At 57.8% G+C, this 22,530-nt stretch overlaps 1 protein-coding gene across 1 annotated transcript; it reads left to right on the top strand.

Annotated features, from left to right (window-relative positions):
- Window positions 1-13,000: 13,000 nt before the first annotated feature.
- Window positions 13,001-19,276, top strand: SSTR5 (somatostatin receptor 5). The gene is made up of 2 exons (XM_031447830.2): window positions 13,001-13,047; window positions 18,125-19,276. The coding sequence occupies exon 2, from the start codon at window positions 18,175-18,177 to the stop codon at window positions 19,273-19,275; it is 1,101 nt and encodes a 366-aa protein (XP_031303690.2). The 5' UTR covers window positions 13,001-13,047; window positions 18,125-18,174; the 3' UTR covers window position 19,276.
- The last annotated feature ends 3,254 nt before the right edge of the window (window positions 19,277-22,530 follow it).

A 22,530-nucleotide genomic window follows, 5' to 3' on the forward strand; every position in this document is an offset into this window, starting at 1 on the left:
TGTCACAGCTCCAATTCTGATTGAATCAGGTCCAATTTAGTCACCATTTAAGGGGCTTTGGCCTCGGCATGGGGAACTAAATGGTGGTTCAGGACTGCTGGGCACAGAACTGGTTCCACGGCCAGGGTTGCCGGCCACCAGGCACCTGCACCATTGGTGGGCACTTCCTGCAGCCCGTCTGTTCTAGGGCCTGGCTCTAGGTCATCTGAGTGGGGCTTGGAGGTGGGACATGTTTGTGGCCTCCCTCGGCCCCTGCGATGTGAACCTCAGTCCACACAGCGGTGTCCCCATGATGTGATCTTCGATGCTGCAGCCATTCCTTCCCTAGGAAGCCTCAGTCTTCTGCTTGGACGAGGTCCGCCCACCTGAGGGAGGTCTGTCTTTACTTAAAGCCACCCAGTGGCAGATGTAAAGCACCCACTGTGTGTGTGACTGAGCAGCTGGGTAGAGCCTCGCCAAGTGGGCCCAGAAAACTTTTCATCACAGTTGGTACCATTAATTTTTATTATTTTTATTGCCGACCTCTTACAGACAAGGAAGCAGCAGAGAGGTGACCACTGCCCTGTATCCACAGCTGGTCAGGGCAGAGCCAGGGTCCCTCAGCTGCCACCTTACCTGGGCCACCCCAGGGAGGCTAGACTGCCTGGTCAGGTGTCAGAGAAAACACAAGGCCCAGATGCACTGGGAGCCTTGGCGGATGTCATGGCTGGAGTTTGCTGATGGCGTCTGTGATTTGGGGCAATAACAGTTTTTCTCTTGAAAAAAAAATCAGAAGTTCTGGTGATGCTGGGCCTGTGTTCTTGAATGGTTACCATCAGCTGGAGCTGAGAGGGGACCCTGGCTTAGACAGTGGCTCACAGGTGGCCCAGCCCCACCCCTGACACGGGTGCTGTCCCTCATCCAAGTTCCCGGCCAGCCCCTGAGGACGAGGCGTTTGGGAGTGCGGCAATTTCTCCTCTGCTGGGGGCTCAGATGCTGTGATGAGGTGGGGTGGGGATCCATCCCCTAAATCCCAGCACCCTAATTTGCCGCTAAAACAGAGCAATGTGTGTTCTGTGTTTTCATGCTGACTTCTTCATGACTTTGTCTCTGATGGTGAATTCTGCCTCCAAATGCCCTTTGAGTCTCAGATGTAAACTGGACACAAATAGGTTGATGAATCACTAAATTCTAACTTATCAGAAAAGAGCACTCCTTTGGCATCTAATGAGCGAAATGGACATTTTAACTGATGTAAAAGCTGGTTGATGTGAACAAATCAAGGCCAATGCACTCCTTTTGATTTGCATCCAAGTAGGAAATTAAGAGACTCGAATGAACTTTGAATGTGCCAACATCAGAACATGTTAAGTGTGGAAATGCAAAATCCCACAAAACTCTCGTATTTGGGGGGAGGGTGGGGAAGGTGTGCCTCTCCCTGCCTGGGGAATGCAGCCCTTCCTTCCCCAGGGGGAGCTGGGGCCACAGAGGACATCCGACCACAACCAGCAAGGTTTCTGAAGGGAAACCAGAGTCAAGGGGATAAGGCCAAGACGAGGGTCTCCGGGGGTTATCAGGGAGAAAGATAGGGAATCTGTAAGGGTTGATCCTGTCCAGTGTCCTGGGACCACCAAAATCTGGTGACTCGGAGCAACAGAAGTTCATTCTCTTACAGTCAGGAGGCCAGAAGTCCAAGGTCAAGTTGTAGGCAAGGCCATGTTCCCCTCTCAGGCTCCAGGGGAGGATCCTTCCTGCCTCTTTCAGCTTCTGGGACCCTAGGCAATCCTCGGCTGTGGTCACATCCCTCCCGCCTCTGCCTCTGTCTTCACCTGGTGTCTCCTCTGTGTCTGTGTCTCTCTTCTGTTGTCTCTCATAAGGATTTAGGGCCACCCTCATCAAGATGATTTCATCTCAAGATCCTTCATTTAATTACATCTGTAAAGACCTCATTTCCAATTAAGGTCACATTCTGAGGTTCTGGGTGGACATGAATTTTGGGGAGACACTGTTCAGCCTACTATGGGCTCTTTGACACTTGCGAGCCCACGATGGCCACAGAGCTTCAAGGAGGAGGGCTTCCTGGAGGAGCTGGTAGGGCTCTGCTGCCCAGAGAGCTGACATATCTCCCCCTCAGGTTCCAAGACCAGAGTTCTTTGGGCAAGACCTGTTTGGCCATCCAAAACTAGCTGTGACCCCCGATGTTTGCCTGGCTCCGTACCAGGCCTGGTAAGGGTGAGATGGGCCCAGGGCAGTTTCCAAACAATCTTGTTCTGGAAGGGTAGATTCCTGAACTGACCCCTGCCAGGCCATGTGGGCAGTGAGAGGGCACTGTTTGGGGATTTGAGTGTTACGTTTCCGGTCCCTAAAAGGACAGAGGGCTGGGAGCAACCCAGATGTCCTTCAGTGGATGATGGATAAATAAACTGTGGTCCATCCAGACAATGATACATTATTCAGAACTAAAAAGAAGTGAGCTATTGAGCCATGAAAAGACAGGGAGATACCTTAAATGCACTTGACTAAGTGAAAAAAGCCAGTTTAAGATGGCTGCAACTGGATGATTCCAAATACATGGCATGCTGGAAAAGGCAAAATTATGGAGACAGTAAAAGAATCAGTGGTTCCCAGGTGCTGAGGGGGAGGAAAGGATGAACAGGCCGAGCACAGATGATTTTTAGGGCAGTGAAACTATTCTGTATGATTATGTGATGGTGAATACATATCTGTATACATATCTGAATACATATTTGTCCAAGCCCATAGAATGTACAGCAAAGAGAGTGAGCCCTAATGTAAGCTATGGACGTTAGTTAATAATGATGTGTCAATATTATCAATCATTGTGATGCTCATTGTAAAAAATGTATCACAAATGCAACACCGATAATAGAGGAAATTGTGTGCAGGTGGAGAGCGGTATATGTGAACTCTCTGTACATTTGCTCCCATTTCTGTAAACAAAAACTACCCTAAAAGTGCATTAATTAAAAAAAAAAAAAGGCAAAGAGCCAGTTCCTGGGTTTCGGGCTGCAACCAGGCCACAACAGGCTGGCCAGAGAGGTTCAGGTGGGAGCCCCCAGTCCCTAGGACTCTCTGTCAGGTACCCTGCCCCCTGGGGCCCCTCCAGGGTGTGTGTGTCACCCTGTCCTGGATCCGGGATGTGCAGATCATCACTGCCCCAGGTGCCCCACGTCACTCTCGCAATCCTCTGGGTTGATTGCTTTGTGGCCACTGATGTTACATCACACTTGATGGGAGACCTGCAGGCCGGCTCCACGGTGTCCCTGAGGGCACTGTGGGGAGATTAACTTCAGCCCAGGCTGCAGAGAGGCTCCAGGTGCTGGCCGCCCATTGTGGTTTTTGCAGACACAGTGGTCCTGCCTCCTCTCGGCTCTGGGGTCTGAGGCCATCATTTTGGCCTAGAGGAGTGGTCACTCCTGGCCCAGCATCTCCTTCCAGCTAAACCCAGGCTCTGAGTAAGGCAGTGACTTCATAGCTCTGGTCACTGGGCATTGAGAACACAGTGCAGGGAGGAAGGCACCACAGGTGACTGGTGTCTGCTGGGGCAGGCCTTCCCTGGTTGGGGTCTGCCCACCAGCTTTGTGGGGCACTGGGTTTGCGGGGCCGGTGCAGTGGATGGGGCGTGTGCAGCCTGCTCTGTGGCTGAATCTGTCCCTCTGCTATCTTTGCAGGGCTCACTCTTTTTTGCGGGAAGGAGGTAATTAAGTTTATTTATTTTTAATGGAGACAACGGGGATTGAACCCACGACCTCATGCATGCTAAGTGCAAGCTCTACTACTGAGCTGTATCCACCCCCACCCTGGGCTCGCTCTTGCTAAACACCTCTTCCATGTGCCAAGGTCCTGCGCAGTGCCGGGCAGGGGCCAGGCAGGAGTACGAGTCAGTCTCCTCTCCCTTCTCGGTGGTCCCTCCTGTCTGTGCTCGGTTCCCTCCTCCCTCCCGTCTTCCCTGGATGAACAGACCTGGAGCAAGATGAGAACACAGGGCCTATGTTCAAAAATCGGGGGAGAATTTCTATCAATGGTCCTAACACAGAAGATGTTTTCCTTTCCTCTGCAGTCTCTGCCAATTTGTCTTGGTGTTTTCGTTTGGTTGTTTAATGTTGTTTGAAGTGGGGAACAGTTTTTAAATTTAAATTATGAACGTGAACTCTACCGTTCATCTCCGTATTGTGTGATGTCCATTGTAAGTACAGCTGTAAGACTCTTCAGGGAAACCACCCAAATTGCCAGTTCGTACTTCATGGTGAGTCTGCGCATGTGCATTTGGTTGTTACCAGATTAGTGGAAACAGCCACCCGAGATTCAGGCAGCTCTTCTGATTTTGCTCCTGGATCTTCACGTTCTGCAGCCCTCTGCCTCTGTGACCCCCGAGATGGGACGGAGGTGAGGCCTGGGTGCTTTCTCTTCCCTTTCCTTCTGTGTCATCATTTCAGTGTAGCAGGGTGTCTTGTAGGGAAGAAACATGGGTGAGGAAGGATGTGATGGGGTCCCTGCCTGCGTGGGTTGTCAGGATGATACAGGAAAATGAATGTGGGGCAAGAGGATGGCTATGTTCCAGGCCTCGGTTGAGTCCCTGGGACGTGCCCTGTCGAGTGCGGGTCCTTGACTTCGTGCAGGAAAGAATTCAAGAGCGAGCCACAACTGAGTGAAAATAGGTTTATTCAGAGAGATACCTACTCCATAGACAGAGTGCAGGCTGTTTCAGAAAGCAAGTGAAAGGCCAGGAGGTACGAGGGTCGAGTGCTCAGTAGATACACTCTCCACAGACAGAGTGCTGGAGGTCTTGGAAGGCAAGGGAGCAAGAGGCCACCAGGCGTGGTGTGGCTCATTTTTATGGGCTTGGTAGATTCACATGCTTACAAGAGGGAGGACTGTTCCAACTACTTTTGGGGAAAGGGCTGAGAGTCCCAGGAATTGGGCCCCCACCCACTTTTTGACCTTTATGGTTAGCCTGAGAACTGTTGTGGCCCCTGTGGGAGTACCATTCACCATGTTACTATATTGCAATGAGCGTATAATGAAGCTCAAGGTCTCCTTGAAGTCAAATCTCCCACCATCTTGGGCCTCAAGGCCTGTTGGGAGTTGAATTTTCTGCCACCTCGGTGTTAATTGCCATGTTTTTCTTGAATGGCTGTGCCCTGCCCCCTTCCTTCCTGTCTCAAGGACGCTGGTGACTTCATTCCGGTTCCAACAGAGGGCAGGGACCCTCCACTGTCAGCTGCCTCCCCCGTCAGCTGCCTCCCCCTCACCTGCGCTCACCCAGGGTACCAGATTGAAAAGGATCCTCCCAAAGTCCATGTGACCTTATTTGCAAATAGGGCCTTTGCAGATGTGATTCAGGATCTCACACTCATCCTGGGTTTGGACCTACATCCAGTGACTGCTGTTGTTATCAGAAGAGGATGTAGAGAGACACGGACAGAGAGGAAGGACAGTGTGAAGATGGAGGCAGAGGTTGGAGTGATGTGGCCACAAGCCAAGGGATGCTGAGGCTGGCCAGAACACCGGAGGCTCAAGGAGACAGGAGCAGAGTCTCCCCTACAGCCTTAGGAGGGAGTGTGACCCTGCTGGCACCTTAATTTCAGACTTTTGGCCTCCAGACTGTGGGAGACCACACCTCTGTTGTGTTAGACCCTTCAGTATGTGGTCCTTTGTTACGGCCACCCCAGGAGACCTTACACTAGCTCTGGTCTTATTGAACTCCATGCATGGTGGGTCCAGAATTGTGTGCTCAGGGCATCATGGGTCCTACATGCACACCGGTCGTGATGGACACACACATTGCATGCATGTCCCCTGCTCCCACACTTGTACCACTGTGCCATCAGATGTCACTTACAAATCACTGTTTCAAAGATCAAATTATTAAGAATTTCAAGATGGCCAGAGCAGAGGGTTCAACCAAGTAAGTGACCACACGAATCAAACAGTATGTAGGGAAAACACCCCTGTTTTTCTCTCCTACACCCTTCTTCTCCCAGAATACTCTCAAAACTTCAGTTCTGACACCAGATGTATCTACACATCAAGTGATTCTCAGACACCTGCTGGGTGTCCTACAATTTGACTCGATTCTGACATGGTCTACCTGGAGATCGTGCCAGAACTCACAGGATAAGAGCTCAGTCCCCACAAGACAGCCTCCACTTGCAAGCAAGTCCTGTGCTTCTTACCAACCAACCAGCTGTAGATCCACGGAGAACAGAGGCTGTTTTTCCAGAATTTGCTATGTTTAGCAAGTGTCAGCCACCGCTGGCTGCAGGTATGTCCCATGGAGGCTGGGGCAGCTCTGAGAGGTGGGCGCCCTGTGTGATGGGTCTGGGGGGCAAACTGGACTTTCTCTGACTGGTCTCAAGTTGGGAGTGGGGACCATACAGGATAGCTGCCATCTCCGACCAAGTCCTGACCGTTCTGGGTGGAGGAGGCTTCCAGCCTGGTTGCTGCACGTTGTAGGTCAGGGTCCCCTTGTCACATGTGACTGGCCACTGTCTGTTTGTACATTCAGTCTCCAACCCCTGGAAGGCACTGCCAACCAGGGGCTCCCCATGTCTGAAGCTCCCTCTCCCCACCTTTGGGCATTTCTCATCCGTAACCATGGGGGTTCAGGGTGCTGGAAGGGGACAGCAGCCCAAACCCACCAACATGGCCGGGGCCACAGGGGAGGCTGGTCCATGCAGTCTGCCCCCCTGAACAGGGCTGCTTGGCCTGGCCACATCACCACCTCCCGGCCCCCGGGGCACAGCATCCTCACCCCTCCCACATTCCAGCACTGCCCTCTCCTCATCCCTGGGCTCCAAACTACAGGTCATCTCCCCCATATCTCTGCCTACCCCTTTGGTAAGGCAGCTGGGGAAGCCCGTGGCCTTGGCACTGGGCAGGGTTGGATGTCACTCTGCTGTCTACTCCCAGTGACCTCAGGAAAAGGGACAACCTCTGTTCACTATGTCCAGGAAGGCAGTGCTAGAATGTTTGTTCCCGAGGTCCCAGCCCCTAAACACCTCTGGGCTCAGGGCCAACACTTGGTGAGTCTCCACTGATCAGTGATGCTGTATGTAAATGAGCAACAACAGCCCCCACTTCACATCTGCTAATTTGGGAAGCTCGCCGCCCGCCTCCTCCCCGGAGGCCTGCCTTCACACCCGCCGCTGAGTCAGTGCCAACAGCCGCACCCGATGCCTCATGCCCTTTGGGCAGCTGTTCCTTACACAGGCAGGGTGGCCCTGGAAACGGCCACGCAGCCTGCATGGATGGGCCTCGCCTGCCTTCCCCACCCTGAGCAGGTGGAGCCCACAGCCCCCATAAGCAATGGCCTGAGGAGTTGAGGGACGAGGAGGACCAGTCCCCCTTCTGGGGAGTCTTTGGCAAGAATGGGGCTTCTGAGTCACCCTGGGAGGCCTCTCCTGGGTGATCCAGGCCCTGCCTGAGCCCCTCCATTCCAGGGACAGGAGGGCAGGCATTCTGACCAGGCCCTGGGCTGGATGTCCAGACCCTGGGATCCAAGTCCAGCTTTGCCTTGCATCCAGACAAGCCCCCTAGCCTCTCTGGGCCTGTTTCCCCAACTTCAGATGAAGAGGTAGAACCTGTAGAATTCTGCCTCTCCTGCCCCCTGGGGGCCACAGAGGGGCCCATGTGTGCAGGGCAGCTGTGTCTGGCCCGGACAGGTGCGCCCCCACCCGGTGTCCCCCTTCCTTCACACATCCATGTCTGATGGTGAGTGCCCTCCGCTTGGTGGTCTAGACTCGTGGGAGCGCACACCTGCCTGGCCCTGACCTGAGGCTCCAGCTCCTTTACTAGGCCTGGGAGGGGCCAGGCTCCCCTCAACAGAGGGTCCTGCCCCCCTCTCAGCCCAGACAGTCGGGGTGCTCTGGGCAGGCACTCTGGGCGGGCACGCGGCCTCACCGGGGCAGGTGAGGGGAGGGCAGCCTTGGAGGCGGTAGGACTCTGAGGGTCCCTGTGATTTCCCAGGAGGGCCGATTTTTCACCCCAGTGCAGATGCCAAGGCTCCCAGGGGGCCTTGCACCCAGATTCCTCGTCCTCCTTCCCTCTTTACCAGGAGCTGGGTCTTGGGGCCCCCTCTGTCCCTGCACCTCCATGGTGCCCAGCACAGCACGGTGCCCATAGAGCCCTACGATGAAGCCCCATCCCCACCCTACCGCCCAACCTGAAAGCTGGGAAGCAGCATCTTAACAAGTGCGGGCCTGAGACCACAGCCGGGAGGGTCAGCCCAGCCGCCCCCAGCTCCCCAGGGGCTCAGCCCCTGTAGAAGGCCCCCTGCCTCCCGCAAGCCCATAGTGGTGTCTACAGGCTGGTGGGTGGCAGATGCTCACTCACCAACATTCACACCTTCTGTAGCCAGGATGGATGTCACAAGGGGATGTGGTCTGGGAGCTGTGGGCGGCTGAGGGATAAACAACCTGAATGGGGCAGGTAGCTGGGGTGTGGCTTCCTGGAGGAGGGGGCATTTGAGCTGACAGGTGGGAAAAAGGAGGCTGAGTGTGCCAGGCAAGGATATGGCTGGGGCAAAGGCTCTGTGGTGGGAGGCAGTAAGGCCCATCTGGGGAGTGGAGGGAGGGCCAGCTTGGGGGGAGGACAGAGGGTGCCTCACAGCCCTCCAGGACCCGCCCCAGCTCTGGGGTGTTGCCAGGTAAACTGGAGTCAGCCTCCCTCGTTTTTGAATAATCACGGGGAGCCTCAGCACTGGTGCCTGAGTACAGGCGGGGGCAGAATGGCTGGTGAGGGGAACGTCGTGTCCAGCAGCCACTGGCCACAGCCTCAGGAAAGTGGGGTTGGCAGACCATGGCAGAGCTGCAGCTTGGGTGGGTCTCTGCGGGAGGGGTCCAGAAGTCATCCGTGGGGAGCCCATCAGGCATTGTCCTGTTGCCATGGCTCCCGAGTGCTGCTAATCCTCACCCTCCTTGTTGGTACTGGCGTGACCTCTGCACAGTGTCCCCAGGCTTCACCTCACTTGATCCTCCTGGGGCTCAGGACCAGGGCTGAGAGGCTAGTGGATGCCTGCCAGGAGCCAGGGTGACAGAGGAGGGGCAGGCAGCCTTGGGGTGGACAGGCTGCCTCTCTGGGCATCTTCTCTCCTTTCACATCAGAACCCCCAAGAGGGCCCAGGTGAGACTACCCAGGTGTTAGGGTGTTGGGTGTGTCCCAGCCTGATGCTGTAACTGACCAAGCACCTGCCCACCCACGGGCCACGTCCCTGCTGTGTGACCTCCCACTGAGGATGGAGGAGTTTGATGGGGGCCTTGGGGTCTGGATAGCAGGAGTTGAGCCAACACAGCCTATCACCAAACGTGAACCCAGAGGATGCCAGAGGTTGCGGGAGGCTGAGCGGAGGGCCCGGCACATGAGGGTGGGCAGGGAGGAGTTTGGGAGGTCACACAGGGGTTCTGGAAGGATCTACCTGGGGAAGCTGCTGCTGTGTATGGGCAAGGGGGAGCCTAAGTCTCTCCAGAGAGGGCAGAAAGGCAAAGAGCTGACACGGGGCAGATTCTGGGAAGGGGCCTGGGGCCTAGCTTCCAGCCCCCAGAGCCTGGCCTGAGTCTGGGCAGGGGAGGGGCCCAGAGCAGGAGGTTCAGCCTGGGCGGGGTGAGCAGGAGTTCTAAGTGGGCCCAGGAGTGAGGGGGGCCGGGGGACACTGAGCTGAGGTGGGCAAGGGGGTTTTGGGTCCTGCCTTTGGGCTAGAGGATCCTCCCAGGCTGCTCTGTTCCCGCAGCCCCAGGGGCCCAGGACCAGGTCCGGCTGGGAAGGATCATGGTGTCTCTGGAAGGGACCAAAGTGGCCGAGGGCCTCAAGACAGAACATCCAGCACCCACCATGTCCCAGTGCAGCGCCCTCTAGTGGCTCATCCCCCCACAGGGTCCCAGGAAAGAGGATGTGGCCCCCCCCATAGCTTCACCAACACGAGCCCTTTGTCTGCATCCTCAGTTTGCCTGACTGCACAATGGGGTGGTTAGACTGGCCGCTGTGGTTGGTTGCTGGGTGGGGAGGGCAGACTGGGGGCTCAGCAAGGACTCGGGGTGCCCACACATTCCCTCTCCCCTCTTCACTGGACGCTAGAGACCTGGGCAGGTGCTCAGGAGTCCACGCTGTTGCTCTGAGATGATGGGTCCACCTCTCATCACCCTCTCTTGCTCATGGCCTGGTTAAAGCCCCAAATCCTGGCCTGCATCACTTGCCTGGCCAGGCCCCGGGGCACCCCAGTCCCAGGCTGGCCAACCTTAGGTTCTGAGCACAGAAGCCCATCCCAGGCCAGCAGCCAGGCTGGGAGCAGGGGTGAGGCTATACCTGGAGCAGAGCAAGCAGCCAGATGGAGGGGATCAGCCTCTGGGAGGGGGCTGGGTAGAGAGCTCCAAGCCCTCCTGGAGGGACCTGAGACCTGAGAGGGCAAGAGGCAAGATGGACCACTCATCTGGGATGAGAGCTGCCTGCTCCCCTGGCATTCCCACCCTGGCCACTTGGCTCAGGTGTGCACACCACGGTGCAGCCATGTGTGCCAGCTTGCTTCCCTGCCTTGCTGGCAGTCCCCGAAGCACAGGCTGAGTCTGGGGTACAACTCGAGAGGTGACCCCGACATGCAAGAGAGAGGAGTGGGGAGGGTGAGACTAAGAGGGTGTGTGCACAGGGTGGACTCAACCCACCAGGACAGGTGGCCTCCCCAAACTGTCCTTCAGAAAAATGGGGCTGGTACTTTTATACTGGCTCCTGTCCCCCACTGGTTGGGGTCCCCCCAGGGGATGAGCCTCCTATACTTCTGGGCTGGCTTCTTGTGGGGGCAACAGAGCCTTCCCTGCACCAAGGAGCCCTGGGCAAATCGTGCTGGGAACAGATCCTGCCTGGGGTTGGCTGGGGTCCTCTAGGAGCCAGAGGTCACAGACCCCACTTACAGGGGAGCCACAACCTGACCCAGGGCACTGCCATGGACCTTTGCTGGCTCTGACTCGAGACACCCTGAGCTAGTGCATGGGGAGGCCAGAGCTGACTGCTCAGGCTGCAGTGGCCCCTGAGTGTGTTCTCAGGATATGAATCCAGTGCTCTCCATTGTCCTCAGCTCCCAAGTCCCTCCCTCTGGTCACTCTCGGGGTCAGGTCACACCCCTTGCCGCGGAGACTACTTCTGCTGTTCCTTCTCTTTGTCACCTGGGGACTCCTTGCTGGAGTCAGGCCCCTTCTTGGAGAGTCTATCCCAGCCTTCCTGTCCCCACTGCTCTCTTTCTTGTCACCCTGATCCTCTGCATATATTATCTGCAAAATTTAAAAGTGCCTCTGTTAATTTTTTCTTTTCTTTTTTTTTTTTTTGGTTTATCACCCCCTCTCCACCAGTCTTGGAGCTCACGGGATACAGCCTTGTCTGCACAGCGTCTGCATCACCCAGTGCGGGCGTGGTACCTGGGAACACTGGGAACTCTGTGTGTAATGCATCCAGAGGGTGTGCGAGACTACCTTCCCACCTGGCCAGCCAAGCAGGACATGCAGCCCGGGCCTGGCTGGCCACCCTGTCCTGTCTGTTGAGCCCAGAAGGCCTCCCACACCAGCACATGGGGACAACTGGACCTCAGCATGGGCCGTGCCTGCTTCAGTACCAACATCAGGCCCGTTGTGCTGCAGCCACTGTTCCCAGCAGGACGTCAGGAGGGACACCTGCCTCTTTGTGGGCAGCCAGGCCTCCACTGCAGGCCAGGCTGGCAGCTGCCCATCGGATGGCCAGCAGGTCTCCTCAGCCTGTGGATGGAATGGGCTGAGAGGGGCTGTGGGGGAGGGCTGCACCCCTAGGGGGTGGTTTTCCACTCCCTGGTTCCATTTTTCCTTGACTTGGCTCCTGGCCTCATGTCCTTGGGGGTAGGGGGAGCTGGGGGATAGCTGGGAGATAGGTGGGGGAGGGGAGCTGGGTGACTTCTAGAGCATGGGAGTCGGAGTCTGGCTGGGAAGGGGGTGCTCTGTGCTCCAGGGAGCCTCCAGCCTCCCCAAGTGGAGCCTGCATGAAGACAGACACTGGCCTCTGGGCTGGGATGTTTGGATCTCTAGGTGCTTTTTCTTGATTAAATCATAAGCCACAATCCTGGTAGAAAATGTAATATCACAGAGAACCACGAAGAAAAGAAAGGGTCCAGGCACACAGCCCCACTGAGTACCCCAATATAACAGGTCAGCATGACACTATCCCCTCGGGCAAGGGGCTTGGTGTCTTGGGGGTCTTGCCATCATCCGGGAGCACCTCATTTCATTCAGTTGGGAGCTGAGCTCCCCCAGATGGGGGCAGGGTAGGAGCACTGGGGGCTGCATCCCAGGGAGGGACTGTCCAGCCACCCACCCAGCTCTCCCTGCCTGACAGAGCCCAGGTACTAGACTCTGGTTAAAATCAGAAGCTGTCAAGGTGGGGCCTCTGAAGCAACAGCACTAGCATCACCTGGAAACTTGGCAGAAATGCAGATTCTCAGGCCTGCCCACTATCAGAGTCAGCATTCCCGGCCTGAGAGCCGGGAACCTGTGTATTGATGCCTCTATTCAGACGACTCTGATACCTGCTAAGGGGAGACCCCACGGAGTGACCCACCCAACCGGCTGGGCCACCTGCTGCCTCTTGGTCACAGTCTTGACCCCCATGTCTCCCTCGAAGCCCCACCCATCAGAGGCATAGACCTCCTGCGCTTCGTGCCTCCGAGTGAGAACTTCGGATGGATTCTTCGGGTCCCCTCCAACCCCTGCTGGGGTCAGGGCCCCCAAGCTCTGGTTTGCGGACCGAAGAGAATGAGGTGGGGGCGCCGATGTCATTGGAGTTGCCGCCAACTGGACAAGGGCTGAGAGCGAACGTGCGGAGGCCTCAGGAAGAAAGAGGCACAGACAGGGCGTAGGGCTCACGGGGAGTCGAGTGCCCGCCCCCTGCCCCGCCCAGGGCACCCCCACCTCCCTCCGACGCTCGCCCCGCCCCGCCTCCCCGCCGGCGCCCCAAGCCCCAGCCTGGAGCCCTGAGTACCAAGGGACAGCAGCGCAGGCACTCGGCGGCTCCCCGCGGGCCGGAGGGCACAGCCCCGCCCGGGTGAGTGCCGCGTCCCTACCCCTTACCCACTCCCGCATCCCTGCCCGCGCCCCTTCCCTCCGCTCTCACCCGACCCCGCGCAGATCCCCGTTATTCTCTCCGGGAGTCTCACCACACTGCGCGCAGTCCTGCGCCGCCCCGGCCCCGGGGCCCTCCGCGGGTCCCCTACCTGTGGTCGCCCTGTCCCTCCACGCACCCCCTGTGCACCCCTGGGATCCACCTGCGGCTGCCCTGGGTCTATCGTCTTCCCTTTCGTCTGCTCCTCTGTCTCCCCCGCCCCGTTCCCTCCGACCTCCTAGTTCCCGTATCCCTCGCCATCCGCTGGCCTCTGGACCCGATGTGCGAGTCAGGGCAGAAGCCGCAGGGAGACTGGGTGGACCTGCTCTCCCCACTGCGCCTCTCTGGGCCCGAAGTCCCCGCGGTGGGCGCTGCAGCTGGGCTTGTCCAGGGGCTGGCAAAGGTGGGCGGCTCGCCCGCGAGGGTTTGCTGGGAGGCTGTGGCTGGGGTGGATTTGGGAAGCAAGCGGGATTGCGAGCGAGCAGGAGTCTCAGGGAGGGGGTGGGGCACGCGGGGTTGGGGGGCGTGGCAAGAGCCGAGGTCTGCCCTTTGGCCTGAGGGGAGGCTGCGGGAAGACTGTCCAGGGTTCTGCCAGCAGCACACACAGAGTGCCTGGTCCTAGGGTTCCCAGGGTGTTTCTCCTGGATTGGGGAGGAGATGCGGTGCTGTCCTGCCGGCTAGGAACAGAGGCCCTGCCTCCCCAGGGCTTGGCACCTTGGCCCACTTGCCCCCTCCCCAGAAGGGAGAACACACCCTGGAAATTCACCTGTGTGCCATCTCCCCACCTAGGGTCCAGGTAGGGCCCTAACCTGCCCACCTGCCTGGCCCACTGCCCCTGGTCCTCCAGCCAGCCTGGGGTCCTGGGAGAGGGCAAGGTCCTGGAGCCCCTGTGGCTAACCCTGGGGACAGTGGCCACTTGAGGGGAGGACAGGGGAGGACAAGGAGCCTCCCAGGCAGACAGTAGTTGATGGCACCAATGACAGTGACCCCCATTAGTTCCTAAGAATCACAAGAAAGTGTGCTGGGGGTGGAATGTGGCCTTGGAAACTTCTTGCAGGATGTGCAGACCCGGGTGTGCAGACCCCGATGTGCCCCTGAGGAGGGGCCTCTGCCAGGCCAGCCTCCTTGTTGCTACACAGAGCCCCCCACACCCACCTCAGTTCTCCCCTCGAGGGGAAGGGATACCCCAAGACCAAGGCTGCCTTAAGGACAGATTGGGGCTTATTTAGGGGAAGGATAGGAGTGGGGGTTTCCATGGGCTGTGTGCACGGGTAAGGGTGGGGGAAGGCAGGCCTGGATGGGGCCCTTGGATGGTGCTGGGGCCTGACCTCTTAGTCATGACATCCCTGAATGTCTGCCTCTACCCTGTGCAGATGAGGCATGAGCCCCAGAGCACCAAGATTTGACCTTGGTGGTTTCCACAGCTGCCCTTGGGTGGAGGGGGCCAGTTCCCTCTTGTTGACCTCAAACCAGGCCAGCCTGGAAGGGGTTGGAGAGCCGAGGTACCTCCCCCAGGCATGGAGCCCTCGAGCTCCAAGGCTCCTCCCTTCTCCCAGGCCCAGCGGAGCATCTGGTCCCTTCTCTGCAGAGCCCCAGGCAGGTGACTTTCCTGGCCCTGGGGAGGAGACGCTGGCCACCTAGGCAGGCGGATCGGGAGCAGTGATTGAGCACCTATTGTGTGTCGGGCACCGAATGCAGCCTCTTGCTCACCTGAGCTCATTCCTCTGCTCAGCAACTTTGAAGGGGTCACTTAGCATGGAAATCCAGGGTTCAAAGAAGTGGCGTGACTTGCCCAAGACTACTTGGCGAGTGTGTAGGGGTGGGCTGGGCAGGGACAGGGGCAGGGGCCAGCATCTGTTCCTGTGCTGCAGCAGTGGGTGGGCAGTCCCTTCCTGGAAGAGGGGATCTGGGTGAGAAAGCTAGAGTCGGCCTTTGGTCCTTCCACAGACCCTCCCCCACTGAATCCCCCAGCTGCAGAGGAAACAGACCAAGGGGATGATTTCCCCATGAGTGTGTGATTTCTGTAACTAAGAAGATTGCTGCCTCTGAATGAATAATGGCTTGGAATTACGTTCCAAGAGGCGGGTGCAGCCATGTCGACCTAATTTTGTTTACTGCTCTGAAGTTTAACTCAGGAGTTGGGGTGTCCAGGGGATGGTAGGGAGCCCCGACCATCTACTTGGCCCACTCTGGGTTCTGGGCAGTGGGGAGACCTGGCAGCGGCCTCAGAGGAGCCCTGAGTGGTGGAGAGCTTCCTAGAGACAAGGTGCTCATCTGCTTTAGAGTCAAAATCACATTCAGGTGCTCTGAACCCTTCTAACCCCTTCCTTCAGAGGCTCATCATTCTTCACCACCCAGCCCCGTGAAAGCCCCTCTTTGGGCATTTTCTGGGGAGGGTGTAGCCCCTGGGACTCTCCACCTAGATGCCCGTACAACTAACCCGGCTGTCTCCAGACCACTGTCCTAGAATTCATTCCCCACTAGCGCCTCAAGGGGGCTTGAAACCTTATTTTATGTTTTTTATTTTATCTTTTAAAAAATTTATTTTTATTTTTTTTTTATTTTGTGGGGGAGGATAATTAGGTTTATTCATTTATTTTTAATGGAGGTACTGGGCATTGAACCCAGAATCTTGTGCATGCGAGGCATGCATTCTCCCACTGAGCTCTACCCTTCACCTCTTTTATTTCTTTTTAAAATGTGAAGGGAGCCCCCTCTGTGCCAGGCCCCAATCATCAGACCGATCCTGCCTGAGGGAGCAAGCCTGCCCCAGGAGGCCCTCCTCCCAGCTGGGTGCAGAGGCTGAATGAACACCGGGGAGTATGGGCTCAGCCCTGCCCTGCCTCCACCCCAACCCAGGCTCACCCCTTCCTGAGGGCCCAGAGCTCAGCCCGAGGGACCCAGCTTTGTCTTGAAATGCAGTCATCCCCAAACATCCTACCGTGGCCTTTTTTGGGTCACACACCTCAGATTAGGTCACAATATACAGAGCAGCAAATCCAGTGAAACACAGAAAAAGTTCTCTCTCCCTTCTGGCTGCTGGAGCCCCTGTGGCCTCAGCTACCCCCACCTCTGCTCCTGCTCTTCCAATCCCCCAATTCTCTCTTCAGCTGTATCCAGACGGCAGTTGATCCTGACTTCTGTGGGGCTTTTTTTTTTTTAACCCAGATGATGATTTTTCACACCCAAGAGTTGTAATTTTCAAAAATAGGCTCTTGTTCATTTTACTTCTTTGACAGAAGCCAAATTCATTTCATAATATTTTTATCCATGCCTTTTGAGGACCTTAAACATTTCAAAGTGTCTAAGCATTTCAGTGTTTATTTACTTTATTTCACCTGAAACAAGTCCACTGATCCACCTTTTTATTGCTGATTTTCTGGGTCTTGTTTCCCAGGGTCAGTTAGCATGAATTTGGACGTCCAGGTGTGTCTGCCCATCCGGAGCGGAGGGCTTCTCTCTATCACTGTCAGCATTGTTTATTCTGCTTCCCACATTGTCTACCAGATTTCAGTTTCCCCTCAACCCAGGGGTCCCCAGTCCAGGCCTGGCAGCTGCTGGAGTATCATCTGCGTTGAGGTGGCTCGTGGGCATGGGGTCAGCCGACCCTGGCTGGTCATCACAGCCCTTTCCAGCCCTGCTCAGGCCCTTATCGGGCCCCCTGGAGGCACTTAGACTCCCTGCCAGCCCCCATCCCCTGTGTAGTGCTTTCCGAGAGTTCAGCCCCCATCTTCCCGTCCTCAACTTCTCATCAACGGAGGTGTTTATTTTCTCTTCTGTGTCACCAGTTTTATGAACTATCTCAAACACACAGAAAAGTCCAAAAATGATGTAACAGATCCACGTGTGCCTGTCATCTGGAACCACAGATGCCAAGATTTCCCTCTGCGTCCTGGCTCTTTCTCTACAAACACATCACACAGCTGAAGGCTTTCTCTCCATCCACTCCCCAAGATGATACACTTTCACACTCCCTCCTCCCAGTGTCCCCCACACACATGCATGTCCTCCTGGCCTGTGGCTCAGGCAATAATTCATCTGTGCCTGTCATGGGTTCGCTTGTTCACGGTGTGTCAGGGTCTTCATCTGCCTATTCCCACTCCGGGTCCTCTGCCTGGGGCTTCAAACGTGGTGTCCTTGGGGTAGGGGTGATGGACCCACCCCCGAGTGTGTGCCCTCATGCAGCCATGTCCTGGATCATCTCTTTGGCCCAGCGACATCCATGCTATGGGCAGGGGGTAGCCGTTGGGGGCAGGGAAACCAACTCATCGTGGCCACATGGCCAGGGCTCACTGGAGATGGCACAGACATGGCTCACCAGGGTACTGTGTTCTTGAGAGCCTGGTAGATGCTGGCAGAACCTCTGCAGCCTGGGTCTGCCTTTTCAGCCACATGGGAAGCCTGACACCCTCCTAGAGGTTCCAGGAGACCACCTGGAGTCCAGCTCTGGGGTCACCCAGGAGAGCGGGTCTGGCAGGTGTCACTGCACTTCTGGCTAGCATGGGCTAGCCATGTCTGGCTGATGTCTCAGCCTCCTTATCATCCCTCCACCCCACTCCACCACCCTACAGGTCTCTAAGGAGGTGACTCCCACTGTCCTCAGTCCCTTACCTGCAAGTTGGGGGCTATCAGGTCCACTCCCAGGACTCCACAAGGCCTCGGTGAGAGGGTGCTAGCCAGAGGCTCGAGGATGGCTGTGGCTGAGTGGAAAGGGAGGCAGCCAGGGCGGGGAGGGGCGTGGGGGTGGTTGGGTCTCTGGGAGCCATCATGGTATCGACAGACGGTGTCGGCTCATGGGGCTGCCTGCCCATGGCCCCCACTGCTGCTGCCCCGCTGCTCCTTCCTCTCTGGGCTTGTTTTCCAAACAATTTGCTTAATGTGATTCCTGGTCCAGTTGAACATGAGTAATCGTGTTTACCTGACGCCGTGGGGTAATCCTGTGCCACCCAGGGCAGGTGGGGCTGGGCACACGGGAGACACCCTCCAGGTCAGTCGCTCCGTGTCCTTCATTCTCTTGCAGAGGACGCGTCCAGCGCTCCCTCTCGCCCTGCCCTGCTTGCAGCGGCTGCAATGGAACCTCTGTTCCCGGCCTCCCTGCCCACCAGCTGGAACACCTCCTCGGCAGCCACCAGCAGCGGCAGCAGTGAGAACGGGACGCTGGTGGGGCCAGCGCCCTCACCGGGTGCCCGGGCAGTGGTGGTGCCCGTGCTCTACCTGCTGGTATGCACGGTGGGGCTGGGCGGCAATGCACTGGTCATCTACGTGGTGCTGCGCCACGCCAAGATGAAGACGGTCACCAACATCTACATCCTCAACCTGGCCGTGGCTGATGTGCTCCTTATGCTGGGGCTGCCCTTCCTGGCCACACAGAACGCCATCTCCTACTGGCCCTTTGGCCCTGTGCTGTGCCGCCTGGTCATGACTCTGGATGGCATCAACCAGTTCACAAGCATCTTCTGCCTGACCGTCATGAGCGTGGACCGCTACCTGGCCGTCGTCCACCCCATCCGCTCTGCCCGCTGGCGCCGCCCCCGGGTGGCCAAGCTGGCCAGTGCCGCGGTCTGGACCTTCTCGCTGGTCATGTCGCTGCCGCTGGTGGTCTTCGCGGACATCCAGGAGGGCTGGAACACCTGCAACCTCAGCTGGCCGGAGCCCGTGGGCCTGTGGGGCGCCGTCTTCATCATCTACACGTCTGTGCTGGGCTTCTTTGGGCCGCTGCTGGTCATCTGCCTCTGCTACCTGCTCATCGTGGTGAAGCTGAAGGCGTCAGGTGTGCGCGTGGGCTCCACGCGGCGGCGCTCGGAGCGCAAGGTGACACGCATGGTGGTGGTGGTGGTGCTGGTGTTCGTGGGCTGCTGGCTACCCTTCTTCATTGTCAACATTGTCAACCTGGCCTTCGTGCTGCCCGAGGAGCCCGCCTCTGCTGGTGCCTACTTCTTCGTGGTTGTGTTGTCCTATGCCAACAGCTGCGCCAACCCCCTGCTCTATGGCTTCCTCTCTGACAACTTCCGTCAGAGCTTCCGGAAGGTTCTGTGCCTCCGCAAGGGCTACGGCACAGAGGATGTGGAGGCCACTGAGCCGCTGCCTGGCCACAGTGGCCGGCCACAGGAGGCCACGCTGCCTGCACGCAGCTGCGAGGCCAACGGGCTCATGCAGACCAGCAAACTGTGAGGCCGAGGGCGGGTGGGGCGGGTGGGGCGGGTGTGTGGGGAGGGGCAGACAAGGGCGCAGAAGCCCACAGCCACCTCTTCAGCTTTTAGTCCGGAGAGGGAGGAGGACTGGAGCAGAAGAGGGGAAATATCCAGACAGCAGTGGAGGGGGGCGGGGGGCAGCCTCGCAAGGCAAACAGCAGACTGGAGAGACCGCGTGGGCGTACGCAAACGCCAGGTCCCCAAAGAATTCTGCTTCCCAGTCCGCAGCTAGAGCGGTCCTGTCCATACCCCAGAAATGCCGGCTTCCCCCGCCCCCAGTTCTGAAACAGGTCCTGGAGAAGATGCCCGCCAGCCTTGCTGGGAGAGGCCTGTGGGATCCTGGGTGCCTGGGCCTCCGCGAGGCTGGAAGGAGAACCAGAATGTAGGGGTCAGCTGGCCCACTTGGGCTTCCCAAGTCTGCGCAGAGCCAGACGCTGACCTCAGGAGGGCGCGGGGAACACACAGAGCCGTGTTGGGCAGGAGGAAGGCCAGCACTGCCTGGGCCTCGGCAAGGACCCCAGACAGAGGCCAAGCCCTGGAAACGAGATCACATAATGAGGGCGCTTGTGTTTGACAACCGCTCCCTGAATAAATTAGAGAATAAATGTTTGACTCTTTCCCAGAGCAAATATTGTCCCTGGAGCCGATCGAAGCCAGTGCAAATCAGAGCAAGTGGATCGTCCGTGGCTGGGAAGGGGGTGGGCAAACACCCAGCTGGAAGTGGGCAGCAGGGCGCTTAGACGATAAGGCGGGCAGCGTGTAAACAAGTGGCCAAAAGAAGTGACAGGCGGGGCTGTCCCATCACCTCCTGGGGGTGGCAGGATCAGCATTTGTCCTGGAGGATGTGGGGTGGGGGTGAGGGGTGTCTGCTCCTTCCATGGCTGGTGGGTGAGGGGAGTGGGAGGCTCATCTGGGACCCCTACTCCCATCCCTGGGTGCTTGGGGACCCAGCTGCCTCCCTGGCCCCAGGCTGAGTCTCCTCCACTCCTGGGCTCTGTCCTGGGTAGTTGCGGCCACAGAGCCTGGCAACAGAGTCACCGGGAGCTGGTGACAAAACCCACCCCAGCTGGGCCCTGGGGACCAGCATCCAGGGAGGGGCTGGTTCCCTGGGAGAAACTGAGGCCTGTTCAACCAGCCTTTCCCCAGTGCATGGTCAGGCCACCCCTGGGTTCAGATTCAAAGTGCATCCGCTCAAAATGACTTTGGCGAGCGAGCAGATGGCTCGGAAATATCTGCCCGGGTCAATTTCTCCCAATTGATCTGACATCCCGAGCTCCCTCCCCAGGGCGGTGCCCATGTGGGGACTGCAGACGCCAGCAGCGCCCTTACCAGTTCCTGCCTATGAGGCATGTGAGTGTGTGGGCGTGCTTGTGTGTGTGTGCGTACATGTGTTCTTGAGTGAGAGTCTGTGTGCATGTGCCTGTGTGTGTGAGAGTGCATGTTATGTATCTGCGTGTATAAGTGTGTGTGCCCAGGGCCTGATGGACCCAGTGGGTGGAGGAGCCTGTGGGATGTTCTGGGCGATTCCAGGCAGGCTGTGTACCTTGGGTCTGAGTGGGAGCTGGGGACCAGGCTTGGCCAGTGTGAACAGTCTCCGAAGTCCTGGGCACCCCGAGGGCCTGTTGAGGAGCAGGGACAGGAGAGTCCCAGGAGGAACGTGAGCCCAGAGAACCAATGGACATGGCCCGGTGGGCCTAGGGATGCAGCCTGGCCTGGCCACCGCCCTCCACACCCAGCACAGGTTAGGGACAGCTGTGGGGGCCACAGAGCTACCACACTGCTTGCAGGTCCCAGGTCTGCAGGCCCTGAGTTGGGGGAGCTCAGAACAAACACCCTCGGCGGCGGCGGGTGGGTGACCGACCTGCTTTACCGGCTTTCTCTCCGCATCAGTGGGTTTTATTGGCCACTGGGCTCCAGTGGCTCCCAGAGTGACCCTGCTCAGGAAATCCGGCCTGGGGGGCAGGGTGAGGCAGCATCTGGGATTGGGATGGGGCAGGGTGGGGTACAGGGTGGGAGGAGCAGGTGACTGTGGTGCAGCCCCCACAGGCAGAGCCAGTGTTGCAGCCTACCATCAGGGAAAGTGAGGCTGGCCCACCCTGGGGGCTGAGTGAGGGGTGCCCTGGGTGGGACTCAAAGGAAGGGTCAGGAAGGGCCCACCCTCTTGGGTGTCTGGGGCAGGAGGAGGGCAGACCATGGGTAGACACCAGGTAGAACTTCCCACGGGAACCTGGAGGCTGGGAGTTGTGATTCCCTTTGGGGAAGTCAGGGAGCTGATTAACATTGAGAAGGTCTTTGTGGGTCACTTTTCAGGGCCCCACAGAACCCTGGATCTCAAGGGCTTGGTGGACTGAGGACCTGGAGGGACCACTGGGTCTGTGACCGCCTCCTCCACTCTGGCTGATGGGGGAAATCAGCCCCCACACCACCACCTCCCCTTCATTGCAGGCAAATGCACTGTTCTGTCCTGTACAGACTGTCTGGTGCCATCCTGACTCCTGAGGGCTAGTCCAGCCACCACAGCTCTGAAGCATGTTTGCTGAATGAATAACTGAATGGCACTGAGTGATGGGGGAAACTGACCACTGGGCAGTGGGGACTGGCCACGATACACTTATGCTCCACACCTACATGGTTCCCCACGCCCCTCCCACATTTCCCCCCCACCACATGCACAAGGAAACAGGCGACCCCTCCACTTGGGCAGTTGGAGGAGGATTTAGTTAAAGGACATTTTGCAGAGCGGTGGGCGAGTGGTGCCTGGTGGGGGGTGTACCACCTGAAGGGTGGGGTCAGAGTTATAAGAACAAGAAGACTGAAGCCCCTCCTGCAGCTGAGGGCAGCAGCTGCCTTGGGGACTGAATGCCCACTCTCCCCTCTCCCTTCTACATGCTGTCAGGCTCCTGTTGCCGACACCTGGAAGGTGGTCTGGTCCTTTGGGGACCATGTTCTGGAGGTCATCAGGCCTGAGTGCAGAGGGGGAGGGGACCGAGGCTCACCTGAGACGGGACTGCGCTGCCTGGGGTCTCTCCTCTTGATGCCTGGCTATGGCCTCCCTCTGTGTGTCCTCTGGAGCTACCTGCTGGGGCCCACGAGCCCTGCCCATGGGTTCCCCAAGGATCAGGGATGATGGTGGTGACCAGACAGCTTGGAAATAAGAATATCTGGTCACTGACGCCCTTGGTGGCGAGGAAGGAGCACTCCGGGCCCACAGCCACCAGGATGATTTTCACCCCTT

Source organism: Camelus dromedarius, chromosome 24 (assembly GCF_036321535.1).
Source record: "Camelus dromedarius isolate mCamDro1 chromosome 24, mCamDro1.pat, whole genome shotgun sequence".
In the NCBI taxonomy this organism is placed as follows: domain Eukaryota; kingdom Metazoa; phylum Chordata; class Mammalia; order Artiodactyla; family Camelidae; genus Camelus; species Camelus dromedarius.

Bases quoted from the DNA above. Each gene is read 5' to 3' on its own strand.
- SSTR5 (XM_031447830.2), top strand. From the start codon at position 18,175: ATGGAACCTCTGTTCCCGGCCTCCCTGCCCACCAGCTGGAACACCTCC.